This window comes from Anomalospiza imberbis, chromosome 25 (assembly GCF_031753505.1).
Source record: "Anomalospiza imberbis isolate Cuckoo-Finch-1a 21T00152 chromosome 25, ASM3175350v1, whole genome shotgun sequence".
Lineage (NCBI taxonomy): Eukaryota > Metazoa > Chordata > Aves > Passeriformes > Viduidae > Anomalospiza > Anomalospiza imberbis.
This window is the reverse complement of record NC_089705.1, coordinates 5235273-5257393: the sequence shown is the minus strand read 5'-3', so window position 1 is coordinate 5257393 and position 22121 is coordinate 5235273. Positions and strand designations below refer to the sequence as shown.

At 53.9% G+C, this 22121-nt stretch overlaps 2 protein-coding genes across 4 annotated transcripts; one reads left to right on the top strand and one right to left on the bottom strand.

Moving 5' to 3' along the window:
- Nucleotides 1–576: 576 nt before the first annotated feature.
- ZBTB8B (zinc finger and BTB domain containing 8B) lies at nt 577–15259 on the bottom strand. Of its 3 annotated transcripts, none has more exons than XM_068172746.1 (4): nt 15159–15259; nt 9325–10221; nt 6820–6998; nt 577–4204 (listed from the first exon to the last, which is right to left on the bottom strand). In XM_068172746.1, exons 2-4 carry the CDS (start codon nt 10217–10219, stop codon nt 3893–3895), a joined length of 1386 nt encoding a protein of 461 aa, XP_068028847.1. In that variant the 5' UTR covers nt 10220–10221; nt 15159–15259; the 3' UTR covers nt 577–3892. The 3 variants fall into 3 exon arrangements, with proteins under 3 accessions (XP_068028847.1, XP_068028846.1, XP_068028848.1); XM_068172745.1 differs by lacking the exon at nt 15159–15259 and adding an exon at nt 11800–11835; XM_068172747.1 differs by lacking the exons at nt 577–4204; nt 15159–15259 and adding exons at nt 5321–5431; nt 11800–11843.
- On the top strand, nt 11889–20307 carry BSDC1 (BSD domain containing 1). The gene is made up of 11 exons (XM_068172748.1): nt 11889–11968; nt 13597–13657; nt 14493–14609; nt 15183–15350; nt 15447–15501; nt 16165–16280; nt 16488–16556; nt 16701–16782; nt 17233–17763; nt 18283–18386; nt 18636–20307. Exons 1-11 carry the CDS (start codon nt 11958–11960, stop codon nt 18666–18668), a joined length of 1347 nt encoding a protein of 448 aa, XP_068028849.1. The 5' UTR covers nt 11889–11957; the 3' UTR covers nt 18669–20307.
- Nucleotides 20308–22121: the final 1814 nt, after the last annotated feature.

The window sequence follows — 22121 nt, the reverse complement described above, 5'->3', positions numbered from 1 at the left end:
GAATCCTTTTCACCAAGGGTGGAGATAACCACCCTCATGCTCTCTGAGTTCTTCAGCATCTCACATCGTTCATGGGGAAAAAAAAAAAAAAAGAAAAATTGTCTTTGTCTACTTGCAGGGAGATTTTTTTTGTCAAATATGGGATGTAATACAAAATTTTCTGGAAAGGATATTTGGGATGCTGTCCTGACCACATACATTTCCTCCTAGCTGGGATCAGTGTCTGCTTCCTAGCAAGAAAAATGAGAAGTTTTAAAAGGAGTTTAAGACATTGAATTAATATAAAACTACAAAGACTGTTAAAAAAAATGCCAGTGTTAATAAAATAAAAGATTTTCTAAAAATCTCACTTGTCTGGGATTTAAGTGAACAGAATCCTTTTAGTCCTTTCCTTCCAAAAACCTGATTTTTCTTGCAAACTAGCTGTCTCAAAAAAAGGATATATTAATTTTCAAAGCAAATTAATTAAATGGAAATAATTATTTAATTTGAATGCCAGAAATTGAAATGTGAGCCTCAATCTAGACACTCTCAGGTTTACTCAGTCAACAATGGAACGGTAAAAAAAATCAAAGCAACCCTCTCAGAGAGTTTTATTTTCTAGACAATCAAAAAACTCCAGAATGCTCCAAGATCCACAAATATAGTTCAGTCACTTCCACAAATAAGGATCAGTTTATAAGAATTTGTCATCGTTACTGGACCAAAGGACTTCAGTTATGAAACTGTCTTACAAAACATCAGGAAATTCAACGACCACATTTGGAAGATTTACAAGGGCTTTGCACCAAGAGGTTAAATGCACTACAAACACCAGTGCAGCATGTATTCCTTCAGTGAAATACAGTGCATTTCTGTGCAAAAATACATTAAAATGTGTATTCCTAAACAAAGTCAAGTACAACGAGCTAAGTTTTAAGATATGTCATCTTCACGGCCTTTAAAAACCTTTGAGAAAGAGATTCTATTAGAATAACTCCCCTAAAAACATGATTTTTGATTCTTCATCAAGCACCGCAGGAAGGTTTTTTTAAACAGCCAACATCATTTTCTCAAAGCTTGTAGAGGCTGGATCTACAAATGGAAGATTTCAGGAAAAAACATCCAGAAAACGAAGTGGAAAGCACAAGCAAACGGATTTACATGAACACCCCGGTCACAAGAATGTGGATAAATAAACTCCATCCTCTTCTACATCCAAAGGCTGAAAAGACTCCACGGAAAACAAAACAAAGCAGCACAAAATGACAATTTAACAGGAAACACCGAGTTTGGTGGAACTTTCCCTGTGGAAAAGCCTCCCCCCGCCCGCCCCGGACCCCTGACAGCTCCATTCTCTAGGCACAAACACACAAGGACAATCTCTAAGACCAAAGACAGCAGGGTGAAGGAAAAGGTCTCTGCAGCCATTCCTGCAGCTTCCAAAGGGTTCATTTTCCCTGCTCCAAGTGTCTCCACAGGCTCAGAGCCAGCAGAGCTCGGCCACACCAGGAACTTCCCAGCCTTGTGGAGCAAAAGCCAGAAGCAGGCTCAGCTGATATTCCAGGTCTGGTGGCTTCTACCAATATTTACAATGAGGTGGAATCTTCATGACCAGAGCTGGGGGAGCCTGGTCACTAAATATGAATTGGATCCCTATTTACATTCCTGCCCCACTTCCATCAGCGAGTCTCCCAAAAAAATCAGATTATCCGTGGCTCTCAAGGCAGGAAGCCCCTCCTTTATCACCTTTATCACCCTGTGGTTTTGGGTGGACTCACCAAAAATCCAGCAGTCCAAAAGACAAGCCCTGGGAGGCTGGAAGGTGCTTTTCCAAACATGCCAGCAAGATTTACAAGCCCCACATTTTGCTCAGGTTTTCAAGAGCACCAAGGAGCCAAAACCACAGCAGGATTTTCAGAGCAGCTCAACTCCAAAAGTGGCACCTCCATGAGCTGTCCCTCCAATGCCCCTTAATTCAGATTGACTAAAACAGGGGGTCTAGAGCAGGGAATTCTGTAAAGGTCTTGTCCTGTGTTCCAGCTCCTACAAACTCAAATTTCCAGCTGACCTGGAACAGGAATGAGTGAAACTCACCCTAATTTGGGACAGAAAATAAAACCAGCACATTACGTGGTGACACTCATCAAGAACTTGGACCAGACCACTCCAAAAGAAGTCTCTTCACCTTCTGCTCTGTTCAGCAACCACCAATAAAGTGAATTCTTTAAAAAGAACTTTGTTTCTTCTTTCCTCATCCTACCTGGGGCAGCAATGAGCCCTTGGCTGCACTTGTGAGAGCAGAATCACCTCTCACAAATAAATCTGACACGACAATGGGACTGTTTCCCTGCTGGATGAAGCAGAAGGAGAAGCTGAATTGTTATTTTTCAACGTGTACAAGAAAAGCACGAGGTATGCAGAAAAAAACCCTGGTTAAATCAGAGGCCTCTTGGGTTTTTTAGGTTCGCCAAGTGGAAAATCTTTACACCAAAACCCTCAGGAAACAGCACCAAGTGGGAGGAACTGCTCACTCTTTGTCAGCCAAATCTGTCTACAGAATTCTGCTCCAGCCAAAAAGACTCATCAAATTTGCCTTTTCGTGAAACACTTAGGAACAGCAGAGTGAAGAAGCATTAACAGTCTTATTTCACAGTATATTTCAGTTTTGTCCCTTTGTCAGGGAACAGGAGGTCACCCCTAAGCAAACAGGCTTCCTGGTGGTGCTGGGTTTTCTTCTAAAGCTTCCCAGCCTGAGTTTTGATAACTCTTAAAAACTTGCTGCTGGAAAGGTGACAAAATCTCACCTCCTTTCTAAAGCTTTAGCTGCCCCAGCTAAGAAACAGGAGGTCCACAGTGGAGGTTTTTTTTAAAAAAATAAATATTGGATAAAATCACAAAACATAAATCATGAGAGGATCCCCGAATTTGAAAAGAAATTACAGGAAAAGAAGAAGAAAAGGATTTCAAAAGGGCATTCAGAGCTCTTTTATAGCATAGCTCAGATATTTCACTGCTCCTCAGCTACACCAGGTGTGGATCTGGTTATTCAATCTGCCACAGTCACAATTCCCATGGAACCTGCCTGACAGCTTTTAACTCCTATTGTAAGAAGCTGAAAAGAATTTGGGCTTTTCTCTTAGTCCTGGCCACTAAAACGTCATTATTTGTGCTTAATATTTAAGCCAAGACTACTGATATCTGATAACCTGAGAGACACTACAGACACAGCTGAAGATCTACAGCCTGAGCTCTTAGGAGAGGAAATGCAGTCAAAATTCAGAAAGAAAAGCTTGATCTCTAAATCCCTGCAATTAATTATGTGAAATAGATTTATTCTTCCTGTCTATCTTTTCAGCAGCAGCATATTTTTATTGGTGTTTTGTTTTGTTTTGTTTTTTGTTATCCTGGTTTTTCTGCCCTGGTTTCCAGGTCAAATCCAGTCTCAGCAAACATTTATGGTTCATAATTTAGATAACACTGTCCTAAGACAGAAGAATCACAGATTAGCTTGGAAAAGTCCCAAGGTAAGAGATGTAAACCACATTTTATGTCATCTTCAGAGAAAAGGTGGCGCCCCTTTCAGATCAGGGATTATGGACCATGCCTAATTATTTGAAGAAACCTGTCCCCAAAACAACCCAGAGGTGTTCCACCTGCAAACCCAAAACCAGCAGGCAGAGAAACTGCTCAAGTCCAACCTCTGTGAGCCCCAGACAGGAGATTCTTCACAGATTTCTGGTGCACAGCACTGAAAACGTTAAAAGTATTAAAAATTCCAATTCTGCCCCGCAATTGAATTAAAAAACAGAATAATAAAAACCAGCACAGTGTCACTGATTGAGCAAATGTGCAGTTTTCTGTCACAGACACTGCCAGGGAACCTCTCAGTGCTCCCCCTCTCCTCTCACTGCTACATCAAAGTCTCTCTGTCTGACAAACTCCGGTGGATTTCCTGCTTGTCGTCGCCATCATCATCCTCAGCTGGGTCATTTTCCTCTCCAGACTCCACATAGATGGGCCAATCATTGTCAGCATCCCCCTTTTCCTGCCCTTCCGAGGCCGTCTCCACGAGGCTGAGGTTGATGGGCAGGGAGTCCTCGTGGGTGGTGGTGACACAGGTGCAGCTGTCACAGAGCCCGAAGCGCCGCAGCCCCTGGGACAGGCTGTTGGTGAAGGTCCTCCTGCAGCCCTTGCAGATGATGGGCTTGTTGGAGCGATGGACCTGCAGGGAAAACAGCAAACTTGGAGGAAAACAGGCAATTTGCTGTTTCCACAACAGGGAAACAGCCACACTTCAGCTGAAGGGGAATGGAAACCCCATCGTGATTCTGACCACAAAGATTTGGGCTATCCAAGCGTAGGAATCATGGACTGGTTTGGGTTGGAGAGATCTTAGAGCTTGTCCAGACCATGGACACCTTCCACAATTCCAGGTTGCTCCAAGCCCTGTCCAACCAGGCCTGGGACACTTTCAGCAATGGGGAATCCACACCTTCACCACCCTCACAGAGCAGAATTCCTTCCCAAAATCTAATCTAATGGATTGGAAAAATAAAATGCCCCTGGGACAGGCTGTTGGTGAAGGTCCTCCTGCAGCCCTTGCAGATGATGGGCTTGTTGGAGCGATGGACCTGCAGGGAAAACAGCAAACTTGGAGGAAAACAGGCAATTTGCCGTTTCCACAACAGGGAAACAGCCACACTTCAGCTGAAGGGGAATGGAAACCCCATCGTGATTCTGACCACAGAGATTTGGGCTACCCAAGCGTAGGAATCATGGACTGGTTTGGGTTGGAGGGATCTTAGAGCTTGTCCAGACCATGGACACCTTCCACAATTCCAGGTTGCTCCAAGCCCTGTCCAACCAGGCCTGGGACACTTCCAGCAATGGGGAATCCACACCTTCACCACCCTCACAGAGCAGAATTCCTTCCCAAAATATAATCTAATGGATTGGGAAAATAAAATGCCCCTGGGACAGGCTGTTGGTGAAGGTCCTCCTGCAGCCCTTGCAGATGATGGGCTTGTTGGAGCGATGGACCTGCAGGGAAAACAGCAAACTTGGAGGAAAACAGGCAATTTGCTGTTTCCACAACAGGGAAACAGCCACACTTCAGCTGAAGGGGAATGGAAACCCCATCGTGATTCTGACCACAAAGATTTGGGCTACCCAAGCGTAGGAATCATGGACTGGTTTGGGTTGGAGGGATCTTAGAGCTTGTCCAGACCATGGACACCTTCCAAAATTCCAGGTTGCTCCAAGCCCTGTCCAACCAGGCCTGGGACACTTCCAGCAATGGGGAATCCACACCTTCACCACCCTCACAGAGCAGAATTCCTTCCCAAAATCTAATCTAATGGATTGGGAAAATAAAATGCCCCTGGGACAGGCTGTTGGTGAAGGTCCTCCTGCAGCCCTTGCAGATGATGGGCTTGTTGGAGCGATGGACCTGCAGGGAAAACAGCAAACTTGGAGGAAAACAGGCAATTTGCTGTTTCCACAACAGGGAAACAGCCACACTTCAGCTGAAGGGGAATGGAAACCCCATCATGATTCTGACCACAAAGATTTGGGCTACCCAAGTGTAGGAATCATGGACTGGTTTGGGTTGGAGGGATCTTAGAGCTTGTCCAGACCATGGACACCTTCCACAATTCCAGGTTGCTCCAAGCCCTGTCCAACCAGGCCTGGGACACTTCCAGCAATGGGGAATCCATACCTTCACCACCCTCACAGAGCAGAATTCCTTCCCAAAATCTAACCTAACGGATTGAGAGAACAAAACACCCAAATCCTTACTGTGCAGTTCAGGAGAAATATCAAACACTTGTGAGGGCAGAATCATCTGTCACAAATAAATCTGACATGGGACAGTGGGACAGTTTCACTGCTGGATGGAACCTCTGCAGGCCTTGACCTGGTGAGCACTAGTCACTCATGAAGCATATTTGTCATTTCACTGTACAGTACTAATTAGATGTTTCATATCAAGGCAAATAAGCTCTGTTTGCTGTGGTAGCGGAATGGGTTATCAGTACTCACTTCTGGTTTTGGTTTTAACAGAACATGAACATAGTTTTAACTTGTTAAATTTAGAAGGGTGTGTTTAGGCTAATATGCACTTATTATGGACAGTAAGACAATAATTCTTTTAAACATGTAAACTCATGTGAATGTTTGAATATATATAATCCTCATATATTATCCTATATAATCCTCATTTTCATTACATTTAACCAATGTAATGAAAAAGCATACAAGAAAATTATTTTAAGCGAACTGCATGCCTCTGGCAGTTTACCAAGCACCTCAGTGCTGTGTTGATGCCTTAAGGAGCTGGAACAGAGGCTGGATGGAGTTAAGTGGAATAAAGAGGAGATTTATTGAAGTGCTTTCAAAGGCCACACCCTGGCAGTACCGCAGCCACAGTCCTGGCTCTGCCTGGGTGGCTCCAAGACAGAAGCAAAAAGGGCTCGGCCACGAGATCTCACATTTTTATAAGTTTTGGTCCATTTGCATATCGGAGTTAATTATCTAATTACAGCTCCATCCCATGAAGTCCCATCCTTCGTCAGCCCACGCTGTTTGTGCTCTTGGGCCTGAGATGTGGATCCTTTGTCCTTGGTCCCCAGCTGGAGCAGGAATTGTTTTGTCTCCTGCTCTGTGCAGAGAGCTCACCATCCCCTCCTGTGAACCCCAGACCCACCCCCTAAAGCAGCACCGAACCTGAGAAACACAAAAGCCAAACCCTGAGGCACCAGCATAAATCCCTTTTATCCCTTCTAAACTTGAAGAAGTTTTTAAGGGTGAGCCCCACTCGGCCCAGGGGTGACTCACGCTCAGGGCGTGGCTGCGCAGGTGCTCCTGGCGGGTGAAGCGCTTCCCGCAGGTCTCGCAGGGGTACGGCCGCTCCCCGGTGTGCGAGCGGATGTGGCGCTTCAGGATCCCCTTCTGCTTGGCCGTGTAGGGGCAGAACGGGCACTTGTGCAGCTTGATGGGCACCACCAGCACGTCACCTTGGGGAGAAGAACACACGGCGTGAGCTCAGGCACCTTCTGAGCTGCTGCTCAGGCTCCTCGTGCTGCTCGCTGCAAATCTGAGGTGGGAGCTGCGCTTTTCCCTCTGCCCGTGCTCAGCTTACCTGGCATTTCCTCAGCTGCAGAATTCCTGCAGCTGCAGTGCCCTGGAAAATCAGCCTGTCTGTTGTTCAAGACAGCAAAACATTCATTTTATTTTAAGTCTTTTAATTAAGTACCAACAATCTGCTTCTAGTGAAGTGAAGTGGGGTCTCTGCTCCATCTCAGCCACTTCCTTTTTTATAAAATTATTAAACCATTAGCATTAAACAGCATCAGAAACTAAAACCTTTAACACAAACTGCAGGCAGGAATAGCACATTTTGTCCATGTTCTTTCATATTTAGATATGAGAATATGACTCTTTTTTCTACTGCCTTCCTGTTGGGAATAACGAGATTAAGGACTCAAATACATTTCCTGACAATATTTTACTGTTCTTAAAAACAAACCTCAAGGAATACAGAATTTATGGGGTCAGGTGCAAGAACAGAATTAAATTTGAAGATCCCATTTCACAGAAACGTGGGCATTGCCAAATTTTTCAGCACCAGCCCAGCTTCCCTTCCAGCAGAAAGGTGGAGATGTGATGCCAAAGGATTAATTTGCCCTGTTCCAGGCTCTGATTCAGGGAAATGTTTTTATGTGTCAAGCAGGTGAGGCTGCAGAGCATCCTTTGTATTAAGGTTTATCCAACCTACTATCAAAAAAGGTGTGTCTGGATTAATGATGTGAGTGAGAGTCAGCTCACCCTGTTTTTGAGCTTCCCAAGGGATTGCAAATCCCTGCTGGGCATTTAGAGCTTCATTTAAACCCAGTTTTTAGTCCTGCCTTGCTTCCAGTGCTCTACAGGTGCCTGTTTCCCCTCCTTCTGCTGTGAAGCATGACTGGAACAGAGGAGGACACTTGAAAAGAAGTGATATTTATCTCCTCTCTTAACCTGAGTGCACCATTCTTTTATCAGGACTTTGTGTTTCCCGTTTCTGGTGCCTTGTGAAGAAACTGAGGCAGCAGCACCACTGAAAGCTGAGAAACTCCCACTCTCCTCACTGCTACAAAGTCCTGTTTTAGCACAGAAACAGAAGGAATGGAAGGTTTGGTTTCTTTTCCCTCGCTCCTACTCAAACCCCATCTCCCACTAACATTTCTGGTACACTGTCAGGATTCCTGATGTTCCCTATCAAACTCTGGAAGCCTTCCCCTTTTAATGACTCATGAACAGCCTGGAGGTGTTGAGAGAGGAAAAAGAGAAGTGAAATTTGTGTGTTGGATGTTCTTGCCTTGCCACACATCAAAAAGCACCAGTGTGAGTGGTGACAGCCCTGCTCTGAGAGTAAACCTGCATTTGTGATTTTATCAGTGCCCTGCTTGAAAGCACTGAGAGGATTTGTCACTTTTATTGGCTTCAAAGTCACACAGGCAGCTTGAGCTGGAGATGACAGGAAGATAAATTTGCTGGCTACAGTCAGTGCCAGCCCTGTGGCATTTGTCACATCCTCAGCACCTGTGGCACTCGCAGTTTGTCAGAGCCACCTCCTGTCCTCACAAGGCTCTTTGGACAAGGCACTTATGAAAAAACCAGATTAAATGCCCAAATCTTTATTGTCCACATCAGGAGAAATGCACATGGGCATGATTTTCTTCTTCTCCAGGTGCCTGAGAGTGCTGCCAGGAAATATTCCTGAGATATTCCAACTGGTGCTGGCCTTGGGGCAGCTGGAAAGTGAAAATAGCCTCATCTTTATACCATACCACAGAGCTGAACGCTTTCAGTGCTCCTAAAGGGCTTGCAGGAATCCCTCAGTGTTGGATAAAACTGATTCCTGTCCCCTGAATTTCAAAGCAGGAGCAAACAGAGCAGCACTGGCAGGAGCTGGGATGGCATGAGCTCCTCCTGCTGCACCAGGTCCTGCAGCAGATCCCTCCTGTGGCAGCTCAGCTCCTGTTGGATTGCTCCTTATGACCATCAGGAGGGAAAAATCCTTTTTAAAAACATTCAACGAGGTCCCAGTGAGTTTGTTTATTAAAGAAGAATCACCCCAAGTGGAGTCTGGGGGTGATTTGGGAGCTGCAGAGCTGTCAGCAATACTCACCTGCCACGGGCTGCACCAAACAAACAAGTACAGCTGCTTTAAAAGTGCACAACAAGAGTTTATTTCACCGTGCCAAAAATTCAGCAAAATATTCTCGGACAAGAGTAACAAAAGAAGCCCAACAAAGCCGTCCCCTCCTCCACTGCACAGCCTGCACCCCCGAGTCCTCTCACCTGTGTCCTCACCATACCAGTCGCTGTGAATGTCCATCATGGAGCTCATGGCTACTCCTGCATCCTCAGCCCTACCCTCAAATCCCCGGACAAAGTGATGCACCACCTCCTCCTTCCTCGGCGCCGAGCTGTTGCGCAGCAGAGCCTCCAGGAACTGCTTCATGTGGAAATTGTTGCAGGCCAGCTCCAGGGGTTGCCCCTCTTCCACCGGCTCCAGCGAGGCGGGCGCGGGGAACTGCGCCAGCCGCCCACCCGCCTCCGCCTCCGCCTCGTCGGGGTCGAACTCCACCTTGGGTTCCACCCCTCTGGGCAGCGAGGAACCATCGGGGGAGCCGCTGGCCGCCGGCTCCAGGGGCTGGCAGCCGCCGCAGTCCCCGCACGGAGGGTCCCGCCGGCATTCCGGAATCTTCTCCTGCAGGGAGGACACGGAGGCAGCGCTCTTGGAGCCCACGGAGGTGCCCTCCCTGGCCGAGCTGCCGCTGTCAGCCTGGTAGAACGCCGCTTCCCTCTCCATTTTCCTGCAGATGTCCAAGGAGGACCTGATGTAGGTTTTGCAGAAGTTGACCACGTCGGTCATCTGCAGGTAGCTGGCGGCGGACATCACCTCGATGACGTTCTCCCCGCACAGATCCAGCTTCCCCGAGTAGAGGAAATCCAGGATGATGGAGAAGGCCTCGGAGGTGACGATGTCCAGCGAGGCCGTGCTGTGCCGCCCGCTGTCCTGGATGTAGTGGATGAGCAGCGCTCGGAAGTAGCCGCTGTTGGCGAACAGGATGTTCTTGTGGGCTTTGAAGATCCTGCCCTCCACGATGATGCTGCAGTCGCAGAAGAAATCCCGCTTGCGCTGCTCGTTCAGCTCCCCCAGCAGCTTGGTGTAGTACGACTGCACCTCCATGGCTGTGCGGGAACAGAGCGAGCCGTCAGCACCGGCACGGCGGGGACACCGGCACGGGGGGGACACCGGCACGGCGGGGACACCGGCACGGCGGGGACACCGGCAGCGTGGGGACACCGGCACCGTGGGGACACCGGCACGGGGGGGACACCGGCACGGCGGGGACGCCGGCATCGCGGGGACACCGGCAGCGCGGGGACACCGGCATGGGGGGACACCGGCACGGCGGGGACACCGGCACCGCGGGGACACCGGCACGGCGGGGACACCGGCAGCGTGGGGACACCGGCACGGCGGGGACACCGGCACGGGGGGGACACCGGCAGCGTGGGGACACCGGCACGGCGGGGACACCGGCACGGGGGGGACACCGGCACCGCGGGGACACCGGCACGGCGGGGACACCGGCAGCGTGGGGACACCGGCACGGCGGGGACACCGGCACGGGGGGGACACCGGCACCGCGGGGACACCGGCATGGGGGGGACACCGGCACGGGGGGGACACCGGCACCGCGGGGACACCGGCATGGGGGGGACACCGGCACGGGGGGACACCGGCACGGGGGGGACACCGGCACGGCGGGGACGCCGGCACGGCGGGGACGCCGGCATCGCGGGGACACCGGCACCGCGGGGACACCGGCAGCGCGGGGACACCGGCACCGCGGGGACACCGGCAGCGCGGGGACACCGGCAGCGTGGGGACACCGGCACGGGGGGGACACCGGCACCGCGGGGACACCGGCATGGGGGGACACCAGCATGGGGGGACACCGGCATGGGGGGACACCGGCATGGGGGGACGCCGGCATGGGGGGACACCGGCATGGGGGGACGCCGGCATGGGGGGACGCCGGCATGGGGGGACACCGGCACGGCGGGGACACCGGCACCGCGGGGACACCGGCAGCGCGGGGACACCGGCACGGGGGGGACACCGGCAGCGCGGGGACACCGGCACGGCGGGGACACCGGCACGGGGGGGACACCGGCACTGCCATCCCCTCCCAGCGCTGCGGGGACACCGCGGCTACCGGGACATGCGGAGACACCGCCAAGGATCGTCCTGCCCGGCCCCTGAGGTCCGTCCCACCCGGTACCGAGGGTTCCACACCCCTCCAAGGACCGTCCCAGCCGGTACCGCGTCTCCGTCCTGCCCGGTACCGGGAGTCCCACATCCCACCAAGGTCCGTTCTGCCCGGTACCAGCATCCCCTAGAACCTCAAGGTACCGGGATACCCCACCGCGCCATAACCATCCTGCTCGGTACCGAGATCCCTCCCTGCTCGGTACCGGGGTCCCACAGCCCGCCAAGGACCGTCCCGCCCGGTACCGAGGGTCCATCCTGCCCGGTACGCACCGGATGTCCCGGAACACCAAGGGCGGTCCTTCCCAGTACCGACATCCCCTAGAACGCCAAGGGCCACCCTGCCCGGTCCCGGGATCCCCCGCCGCGCTAAGGACCGACCTCCCGGTGGCGGCATCGCCCGGCACGCCAAGGACCGTCCTGCCCGGTACCGGGGTGTCCCGGAACGCGTCCCCGCCCGCCCCGGGGAGCGCTCGCCACCCACCGCTCACCTCCGCCCGGCCGCGCTCCCGCTCCCGGTCCTGCCCGGCCGCCGTACCCGGGCCGCGCCCCCGGGGCCGGGCAGGAAGTGACGTCAGAGAGGCACGGCTCCGGGGCGGGGCCCGCGGGGTGAGGGGTCGGTAAATATTGGTGACGTCACACCGCCAAGATGGCGGAGGGGTGAGCGGGGCACGGCCGGGGGCGGCGGGACCGGGAGGGGACGGGAACGGGACAGGGACCGCCGTGGGATGGGGGGCGGCGAGAGCGGGGCCGGGCCGCGGGGCCGGGCCGGGGCCGCGCTTTGGGGGTGCGATCTGGGACCGGGGTCTGGGCACGGAACCTGGGGTCGGGATCTGGGGTCGAGATGTGGGTCTGGGGTCGGGATCTGGGGCTGGGATCTGGGGTCTGGGGTCTGGATCTGGATCTGGGGCTGGGGCTGGGATCTGGGATCTGGGGTCTGGATCTGGGGTCTGGGATCTGAGGTCTGGATCTGGGGTCTGGGATCTGGGGTATGGATCTGGGGTCTGGGATCTGGGGTCTGGATCTGGGGTCTGGGATCTGGGGTCTGGGGTCTGGATCTGGATCTGGGGCTGGGGCTGGGATCTGGATCGGGGGTTGGGGTTGGGATCTGGGGTCTGGATCTGGATCTGGGGCTGGGATCTGGGATCTGGATCTGGGGCTGGGATCTGGGGTCTGGATCTGGGGCTGGGGCTGGGATCTGGGGTCTGGATCTGGATCTGGGGTTGGGATCTGGGGTCTGGATCTGGGGCTGGGATCTGGGGTCTGGATCTGGATCTGGGGCTGGGATCTGGGATCTGGATCTGGGGCTGGGATCTGGGGTCTGGATCTGGGGCTGGGATCTGGGATCTGGATCTGGGGCTGGGATCTGGGGTCTGGATCTGGATCTGGGGTTGGGATCTGGGGTCTGGATCTGGGGCTGGGATCTGGGGTCTGGATCTGGATCTGGGGCTGGGGTCTGGGGTCTGGATCTGGGGCTGGGATCTGGGGTCTGGATCTGGGGCTGGGGTCCGGGATCTGGGGTCTGGATCTGGGGTCTGGATCTGGGGTTGGAATTGGGGTTGGGGTCTGAATTTGGGTTTGGAGTTGGGATCTGGAGTCGGGATGTGGATCTGGGATCCGGGATCGGGGTCTGGGGTTGGATTCTGGGGTCGGGATCTGTATCTGGGTTTTGAGTCTGGATCTGAGTCTGGGGTTGGGATCTGGGATCGGGGTCTGGGGTTGGGGTTGGGATCTGGGGGCTGGAGTCTGGGTTTGGGGTTGGGATCTGGGATCAGGGTCTGGGGTTGGAATCTGGGATCTATGTATGGCATCGAGATTTGGGCCTGGGATCAGAATCTAGGATCTGGATCTGGGGTTGGGATACGGGCTCAGGGTCTGGGAGCTTGGTCCGGGATCCTGGTTTGGGGTTGGGATGCGGGGTCAGGGTCTGGGAGCTCAGTCTGGGATCTTGGTTTGGGGTTGGGATATGGGCTCAGGGTTTGGGATCCTGGTTTGGGGTTGGGATATGGGGTCGGGGTCTGGGAGCTCAGTCTGGGATCCTGGTTTGGGGTTGGGATATGGGCTCAGGGCTTGGGATCCTGGTTTGGGGTTGGGATATGGGGTCGGGGTCTGGGAGCTCAATCTGGGATGCTGGTTTGGGGTGGGGATGTGGGCTCAGGGTTTGGGAGCTCGGTCTGGGATCCTGGTCTGGGATCCTGGTTTGGGGTGGGGATATGGGGTCGGGGTCTGGGTTGGGGCTCGGGCTCTGTGTGTGGCCGTGTGCTGACGCCGTGGCCTGTCCTGCACAGGGAGGACGGAGGCTGGTGGCGGAGCTGGCTCCAGCAGAGCTACCAGGCTGTCAAGGAGAAGGTGGGAACTGCTGGGAACCGCTGGGAACCACCGGGAACCGCTGGGACCGCGGCCCCGGGAGCCCAGCGAGGTTCCTCCACAGCCCGGGGGGCTCTCCCCAGAGTGGGGTTGGGATGGGTTTGCTGGGGATTGATGCTGTTGAGGCAGGGATGGGTGAAGGGACCCGTGTGATTTTAGAAGGTAAATGAATGTTTATTCAAAAGCACTTCTCTGGTTTATAGAGAACGTCGTGAACATTAATTTTATTGGTCTTAAAGCAGAAGCATTTTACTTGGTTGGTACACTGGGGCTTAGGTTAGTGTGGTAGAACGTATTTATAAATAATATGAATGAAAAACAAGATAATAGATTGTTCACATTCCTCTTGGACTTTTTCTCAGGCTTAGCCTGGTAGAAATCTTTCTCTTTTCTCTCTGACTGAACTGAGAATATCCACAGGGGATCTCCTGGCTGAGCAAACACTGGGTCATGCTGGGCTCTGCCGTGTGGAAATCACCCCCTGAGCAGGGGGGTTGTGCTTCCAGCATGGCTTTGTGGTGTGTAACTTCCTGCCTGTGACAGCATTCCTTGTGTTAATTATACACAAAACTTAAACCCAGCCTTTTCCCAGCCTGTGTTTTTTCCAGTCTTGGCTTCAGAACCTCCTGGAATGTGTTTTGGGCATAGCAGATGCTGTTGTTGTTCAGGTTATTCTGGTCTTACGCATTGCCCAGGTTGGGGTGAGGGCTCAGCTGGGCTAAACTCTCACACCTGAGTTTTTGTAACGTGCTGGGAGCGATCCCAGCTTTGTTGGGGAAGCAAAAGCCCGGAGAATCCATGTGCTGTCTCCTTGCAGTCCACAGAGGCTTTGGAATTCATGAAGAGGGACCTGGCTGAGTTCACCCAGGTGGTGCAGCACGACACCGCCTGCACCATCGCCGCCACGGCCAGCGTGGTCAAGGACAAGCTGGCAGTGAGTAGGGGCTGGGAGAGCTTCAACACCATCCAGTGCCACCCCTGCCCTGGGCAGGGACACCTTCCACCATCCCAGGCTGCTCCAAGCCCCGTCCAGCCCGACCTGGGATCATTCCAGGGATGGGACAGCCACAGCTTCTCTGGGAATTCCATCCCAGCACCCTCACAGGGGAGAATTCCTTCCCAGTATCCCATCTAACCCCACCTTCCTTCAGCTTAGGGCCATTCTCCCTTGTTCTGTCACTCCCTTGTGGAGCACAGGAAGGTGCCTGTGGTTCCCTCTCCAATGTGCTGAGCAGGGGGGACACTGGCAGTGTCACTGTAGGGTGACACGGGCTCTCCACACGAGCTGTGAGCCTGCACAGCTGCTGCTGGGACAGCCCCACCCCAGACCAGGCAGCCCCAAGCCTGGCTGTGTTTCTCCCACAAAGCCTCAGCTCAGTTCCCCTCTGAGGCAGGTGCCTCCCACCACACCCTTCCAGCCCAGCACAGGGACAGATCCTGTTTCCTTAAAGATCCCGCTCAGAAATCCTGGGATGTTACTGACACCGTGCTGCCTCTTCCCTTGAAGAGGGCAGAAGGCTCAGGTGCCACTGAGAAGGTGAGGAAGGGCCTGTCTGACTTCCTGGGGGTCATCTCGGACACCTTTGCTCCCTCTCCGGACAAGACCATTGACTGTGACGTTATCACACTGATGGCAACGCCCTCGGGTACCACCGAGCCCTACGACAGTGCCAAGGTCAGTGTCCCACTCTGGCGTGTGGCATCCTGAGCCCCGTGCCCTGTCCCTGCTGCTGTCCCTCCCCTGACAGCTGTCCCTGTGTGTCTCCTCCAGGCTCGTCTCTACAGCCTCCAGTCCGACCCAGCCACCTACTGCAACGAGCCCGATGGTATGGGAGGGTTCAGGGGGTCCAGGGTGCTGCCTCTGGGGGTCTGGGGGCCAGCTGGAATTCCCTGAAGCCTTTGGCCAGCAGGGCTGGCTTGGCTGTAGCTGGGGCCAGCTATGAAGAGCAGAGTTGGCTCTAACCTCAAGGACCAGCTTAGGCTGAATTTACTGGCCCAATTTAAATTGGTGCCACATGGCCCTTGGGATGGCAGAGGAGTTCTGAGCCCTGTATTGTCGCTGTTGGACACGAAATGAGTACACAGAAGCTTGGTGAGTTCAAGAGAGAAAAAAGAACCAGTTTTATTTCTGACCTCACAATATATAGAATTCCAAAGGTGACTGTGGATTGGAGATGAAATTGCCACCTCTCCAACCACACTGGTCAAACCAACAGTCCATTAATTCTCTCCTCCCACCAAGAAGAATGCAAAACAATCATTATTTACATGAACAGCGCGTGAGAACTCCAGGAGAAATATGTAAACATTATCAGAAGGCTAAAGAAGTTTTATGAGAACTTTAAAACTTCCAAAAGCACTATGAAAGAAAACATAACACTTTTAAAAATCAGGGCAATGCTGTATCTCCCTCCTCCTTTGCCCCAGCATCTCTCCAATGAAACTTCCCCAAATTCAAGGGCTGTTATCCCTGTGCTTGTCCCAAACAGGCCCTGCTGAGCTGCTCGAGGCCTGGCTCGCTCAGTTCAACCTGGAGGAGAAGAAAGGGGAGATTGCAGAGCTGCTGGCAACCAGCCCTTCCATCCGGGCACTCTACACCAAAATGGTGAGCCCTGCCTGGGCAATTCCCGACGTGGGGAACGCTGCAGGAAAGCCCTGAGCTCTTTGTCCCCTGCAGCTGGAATGGAAACTATGCAAAAATAGTTTACAATGGAAAAATGGTTGCAATAAAATGGGAGCTGCTTTAGGAGGAGAGAGGGGCACGGCAGCAGCTCTGAGGGGCTCATCCCTTCCCCTGATCCCTCTCTCCCAGGTCCCTGTGGCTGTTTCCCACTTGGAGTTCTGGCAGCGCTACTTCTACAAACTGCATCGCCTGGAGCAGGTGGGTCAGGCTGGGGGCTCCCTGGGGGTGCTTTTCCTGGGAGAACAGGGGTCTGGGCTGACCCTTGGAGCCAGTGGTGCTGAAATGCCTGGGGGAGGAAAGGGATGGGGGATGTGAGCGGCTGCTGGTGTTGAATTCCTGCAGGATGAAGCCCGGAGGGAGGCTCTGAAGCAGCGAGCAGAGCAGAGCATGCACCAAGAGGAGCCAGGCTGGGAGGAGGATGAAGGTGGGACAGGTTTTGGGGCTTGGGGAGGCTTTGTGGAGAACTTGTTGTGGGGTGGTGACTCCTCCTCACTCCCACAAATCCCAGTGGGCAGCGAAGGGGCAGCTCTGATCTCTGCTCTGTGAGCAGTGGTGGGATCTGAGGGAATGCCTGGAGCTGTGTCAGGGTGGTTGAGGTTGGATATCAGGGAAATGCTCTTCCCCCTGAGGATGCTGGGCACTGCCCGGGCTCCCCAGGGAATGGGCACGGCCCCAAAGCTGGCAGAGCTCCAGGACAACGCTCTCAGGGATGCCCAGGGTGGGGTTGTTGGGGTGTCTGTGCAGGGCCAGGGGTTGGGCTGGATAATCCCTGTGGGTCCCTCCCAGCTCAGGACATTCTGTGGAATCCAGCTCCCAGCCCAGCTGCTGCTGCACTTGCTGAAACATCTCTTGCTTCTCTTCTGCCTCCCTACAGAAGAGTTCTTGGGGATGTCCCCCCTGCCTTGTGCAAACATCACATTTCCAGGAGCAGCACAGAAAGAACCCACCTCAGAGGGAAGCCACCCTGCTGCTCCCAAGGGCCCCTCTGGGGAGAGCTGGGCTGTGCTGCCCCCAGAGCTGGTGCCAGTGGAGCAGAGCCCCTCGGAGAGCAGCGAGAGCGTGTCCCTTGTGACTCAGATTGCAAACCCTGCCCCTGTGCCTGCCACCCAGCTACAGACTGCAGCTCCACCCGTGGGCACCGGCCACCTCTCCCAGAGCCTGGTGGAGGCCACCTTGGAAGAGCAGAGCTCCCTGCCAAAGCCCCCAGAAGCTGCTCAGCCTTCTGCACCTGCCCAGGAATCAGCGGCATCCTCAGAGCCGGCGGCTGGAACAGAGCTCAGAGAGCTGGAGAGCAAAGGCCAGGGCAGGACAGAGACTCTGAGAGAGGAAGGGCCCACAGATCTGAGAGTCTTCGAGCTCAACTCGGACAGTGGCAAATCCACCCCCTCCAACAACGGCAAGAAAGGTTTGTGTGGGGCTGGGAACCCACTGGGAGGGGCAGCTTTGGGTTTCTAGTGGTGAGGGAGAGGAAAGGGAAGGAAATCAAAGGTCTGCTGGCTGAGCAGAACAGGCCCTTTGGTCCCTGGATGCCAGGAAAGGCTGTGCTCTGTGGAGGGAATGTGGTGATTCCTTCCCTCTGCCTGCCATCCCTAGGAGCGTCCCTGCTGGAACAATGACAGTGCCCATATCCAAGTCCCTCCTGTCATTCCTTATCTGCTGCATTGTCTGTGTGGCTGGAACCTGACACATCCCAGTTCTCCCAGGCCAGAGGAGAAAATATTTCAGCATCCACCTCTCCCACTGGTCTGCACCAGCCCTGGCTGTGAGGGAAGCAAGCTCAGTCCATCCCATCTCTGTCAGGGAGCTGTTCCTGGGAATGTGGAGCCTTTCCCTCCTCAGGCAGGCTGTGGTAGCTCTGAGCCCTGGGAGTTCCAGGGCTTTGGAGCCAGCTCTGGTGGCTCAGTGGGGATTTTTGTGCTTCCAGGCTCCAGCACGGATATCAGCGAGGACTGGGAAAAGGACTTTGATCTGGACATGACGGAAGAGGAGGTGCAGCTGGCGCTCTCCAAGGTGGAAATGTCTGGGGAGGTGAGTCAGGAGAGGCAAAACTGCCCCCCAAAAGCATCACCAAGCCCTCAGGGTGGTGCTGAGGGGCTGGTGGGATGAGTGTGCAGGTTTCCCAAGGAGAGCAGAGCAGGCAAATCCCTGTTGTGGGAGTGTGAGGATACATCAGGTGCCTTGGGCAGGAGGAACTGTTGATTTACAGAAACAAACAGTTAAAAACAGCTCAGAAACAGTTCAGAAACAGTTCAGAAATGGATTTCCTCTTCTTTGCAGCTGGAAGATGAAGAGTGGGAAGACTGGGAATAAAGCAGCTGCTTCCAGTGTGTGTCACAGGCTCATTTCCACCATCGAATGTGAATTCAATCTCGGACCGGCTGTTCCTTTGTGTGTGACTGTGCTGGGGGTTGCAGTTCCAGGCTGGAGGGAGTTCCATTCCTGCTAAAACCTGGGGGCAACTCAAGTGACCCCTTCAGATCCAGGAGGAAGGAAGCAGGAGGTCACTGGCACTCAGGAGCCCGACTTCTCCATAGGTCCTAGAGACTGGCCAAGCCAAAACTGACCCTGATGTGTTGGGAAGAGGCAGAGTGAGGGGGTCCCTGGGGCCAGCTGGGCACCCAGAGCCCTGCCAGGTGTGCTGGGTGCTGCCAGGCTGCCAGCTGGCTCCTTCCTTGCTTGTGTGTGCACGTGTAACCTACAGCTGAGAGGCTCCTGGACGTGGCTGTGCCTGCTCCGCTCGCTGCTCCGCAATTCCCACCTGGAAAGCAACACCCAGGGAGGGCCTGAGGGCTGGAGGTGCTGCAGAAAAAGGCACTTGGCTCCTGGCTTTGACCCTGGAAGGAGCCAAACCCCCTGCCAAACCCTGAGCTTCTGCCTGGCTTTTTGTCTTGGAAGCTTTTTCTCGTGGAAACTCCCGTTTCCAGCAGTTCCTCGAAGAGCCAAGGCCTGCTGCTCCCCGCCTTTTGCAGCTGCACCACCTTCCTGCACTGGGTTTTGTGTCTTTCTAGTTAAATTCTCCAAGCAAAATCCTCGTGGCTTGCTCTTACTCGAGCCCTGCTGGGCTGGCAGTGGTTTGGGTCAGCTGGGAACAGAACCCCTCGTGTTGGTGGCCACTTCAGCCCTTGCAAAGGCCCAGCCTGACCCACTGACCACTTCAACCTCTGCTTGGCCAGCCTGGGGAGAGAGAGGCTCCCAAATGTGGGTGGTCGCTGCTGGCTGAGGCTCTGTGTCCCCATCTGACCCCTGTCCCACCTGTGCCAGGCCCTGCAGCCACCAGGAGCTTTGCTGTGCTCACTTGGGTTCCTTCACTGCTTGCTTCACTTCCTTCAGCCCCGTGGCCTATTTTTGGGGCAGTTTCCTTGTCACAACACGAGATGTTGCTAATGCACAGTTAACCCAAGGGGACAGTGCCCTCGCTGCTCTCCCTGGCCTTTCGGGTGGTGGGGTGACACTTTCTGCCTTTGTCCTGCCCCTTCCAGGGCTGGGGGTTTCCTGCTGGGTTTGGACAGCACTAAACGAGGTGCACTTGGAAGAGTTGGGGTTTTAAGGTTGGGTTTTCCTTCTTTAGGGTGACTCCTGGTGGGAGCAACCCTCTCCTGCCAAAGCCCTGGGTCCAGCAGAGCCTCACCTCGTCCTGGCTTGGATTATGGTGGGCAGGGGACACAGGGGACACCAGAGGGGACCTGGGGCTGCTGTGAGCCCCCGCTGATCCCACAGCAGAGCTCGAGGGTGCAGCATCTGTGTCACTTTCTTTTCTCTAGTCGAATTAACCGTTGGGTTGGTTGTGCAATATTCTCTGTTCTTGAACTATTCCGCATCTCCCTGAGCCTTTTCTAGCTGGGGTGACAAACCAGGAACAATTCTAACAGCTGGTAGTTTTGTAACGATGACTTTCTCCAAACCTTTTACAGACTTGCAGTTAACAGCAATTAAAGGAGTTCTCAGAGTCTCTGCCTGTCCCAGGTGTTCTCATTTCCTCTGGGGTGGGGATGACACAATTTTCCTTTCCTCCCATCTCCCTCAGGAGAGGGAAAAGAACCTGTAGGAATGTGCCCCTTGTTGATGGAGTAAACAAGTTACCCTTTGTCTCCTTAAAAAGGACAAAAGCCCAGAAGTTTCTCTCCTCAATTTGGTTAAAAGACACCTCATAGGACCTTGGGGACTTCACCTCAAACTTAAGGATAGCTAATTGGGCAGAATCCAAAAAGTCCCACCTAAGCAATTCCCTAAAAATCGCTTTTGTGAAGTGTTTAAGCAGGAGCAAGAACCTCTTGCCCTGGCTCGGTTTTTCTCTGTAAAGAGCTTTTTTATTTTGCCTTTTATTAAAACTTTTTTGTTTCCAACACTGTCACAGGAGCCATCCTGCTTCTTTATGCCACCTGAGGCAGCTGAGCTATCAGGGGTATAATGCTTATCTCTGAGAGCTTAGGAGACCTGGCTCAAAGAGACCAAGTATTAGGAACCCCCACTGCCCCGGGCTCCTCAAACCCTGTCCCCCACTTTTCGGTGCTCTGAGTGACCTCGTAAAACCACCCAGAGCTTGTCTGTGCCTGGCACACCACCCACGAGCCACGATGGGTGGCTTGCAGGGTCACAGGCACCCTGGGCTGCTGGCACCGCAGGGGTTTTGTCCCGAGGGTTCCTTACGGCCCCACGTCCCGGGGCAACGCTGGCCTGCAGCAGCGATTGTCCCTTCTTGCAGCCACGGGGACCGGGCACGGGTGAGGGGACACGAGAGAGGGAGCACGAGTGGCAGGACACGAGTGATGGGACACCAGTGATGGGACACGAGTGATGGGACACGAGTGACAGGACACGAGTGATGGGACACGAGTGACAGAACCCGAATGACAGGACACGAGTGATGGGACACGAGTGACAGGACAAGAGTGATGGGACACCAGTGATGGGACACGAGTGATGGGACATGAGTGACAGGACACGAGTGACAGGACAAGAGTGATGGGACACGAGTGACAGGACATGAGTGACAGGACACGAGTGATGGGACACCAGTGACAGAACCCGAATGACAGGACACGAGTGACGGGACACCAGTGATGGGACACGAGTGACAGGACACGAGTGATGGGACACGAGTGACAGGACAAGAGTGATGGGACACGAGTGATGGGACACGAGTGATGGGACACCAGTGATGGGACACCAGTGACAGAACCCGAATGACAGGACATGAGTGACGGGACACGAGAGGAGGAACACGAGTGACAGAACCCGAATGACAGGACACAAGTGATGGGACACCAGTGACAGAACACGGGTGACAGGACAGAGGTGGCAGGACACGGGTGACAGTACACGGGTGACACGACACGGGTGACAGGACACGAGGGACAGTACACGGGTGACAGGACATGGGTGACAGGACCGAGGTGGCAGGACACGGGTGACAGGACACGGGTGACAGGACACGAGGGACAGGACACGAGGGACAGGACAGAGGTGACAGGACACCGGTGACAGGACACGGGTGACAGGACATGGGTGACAGGACAAAGGTGACAGGACAGAGGTGACAGGACACGGGGGACAGGACACGGGTGACAGGACAGCGGTGACAGGACACGGGTGGCAGGACACGGGTGACAGGACAGCGGTGACAGGACACGGGTGACAGGACAGAGGTGACACGACACGGGTGACAGTACACGGGTGACAGGACACGGGTGACAGTACACGGGTGACAGGACAGCGGTGACAGGACACGGGTGGCAGGACACGGGTGACAGGACACGGGGGACA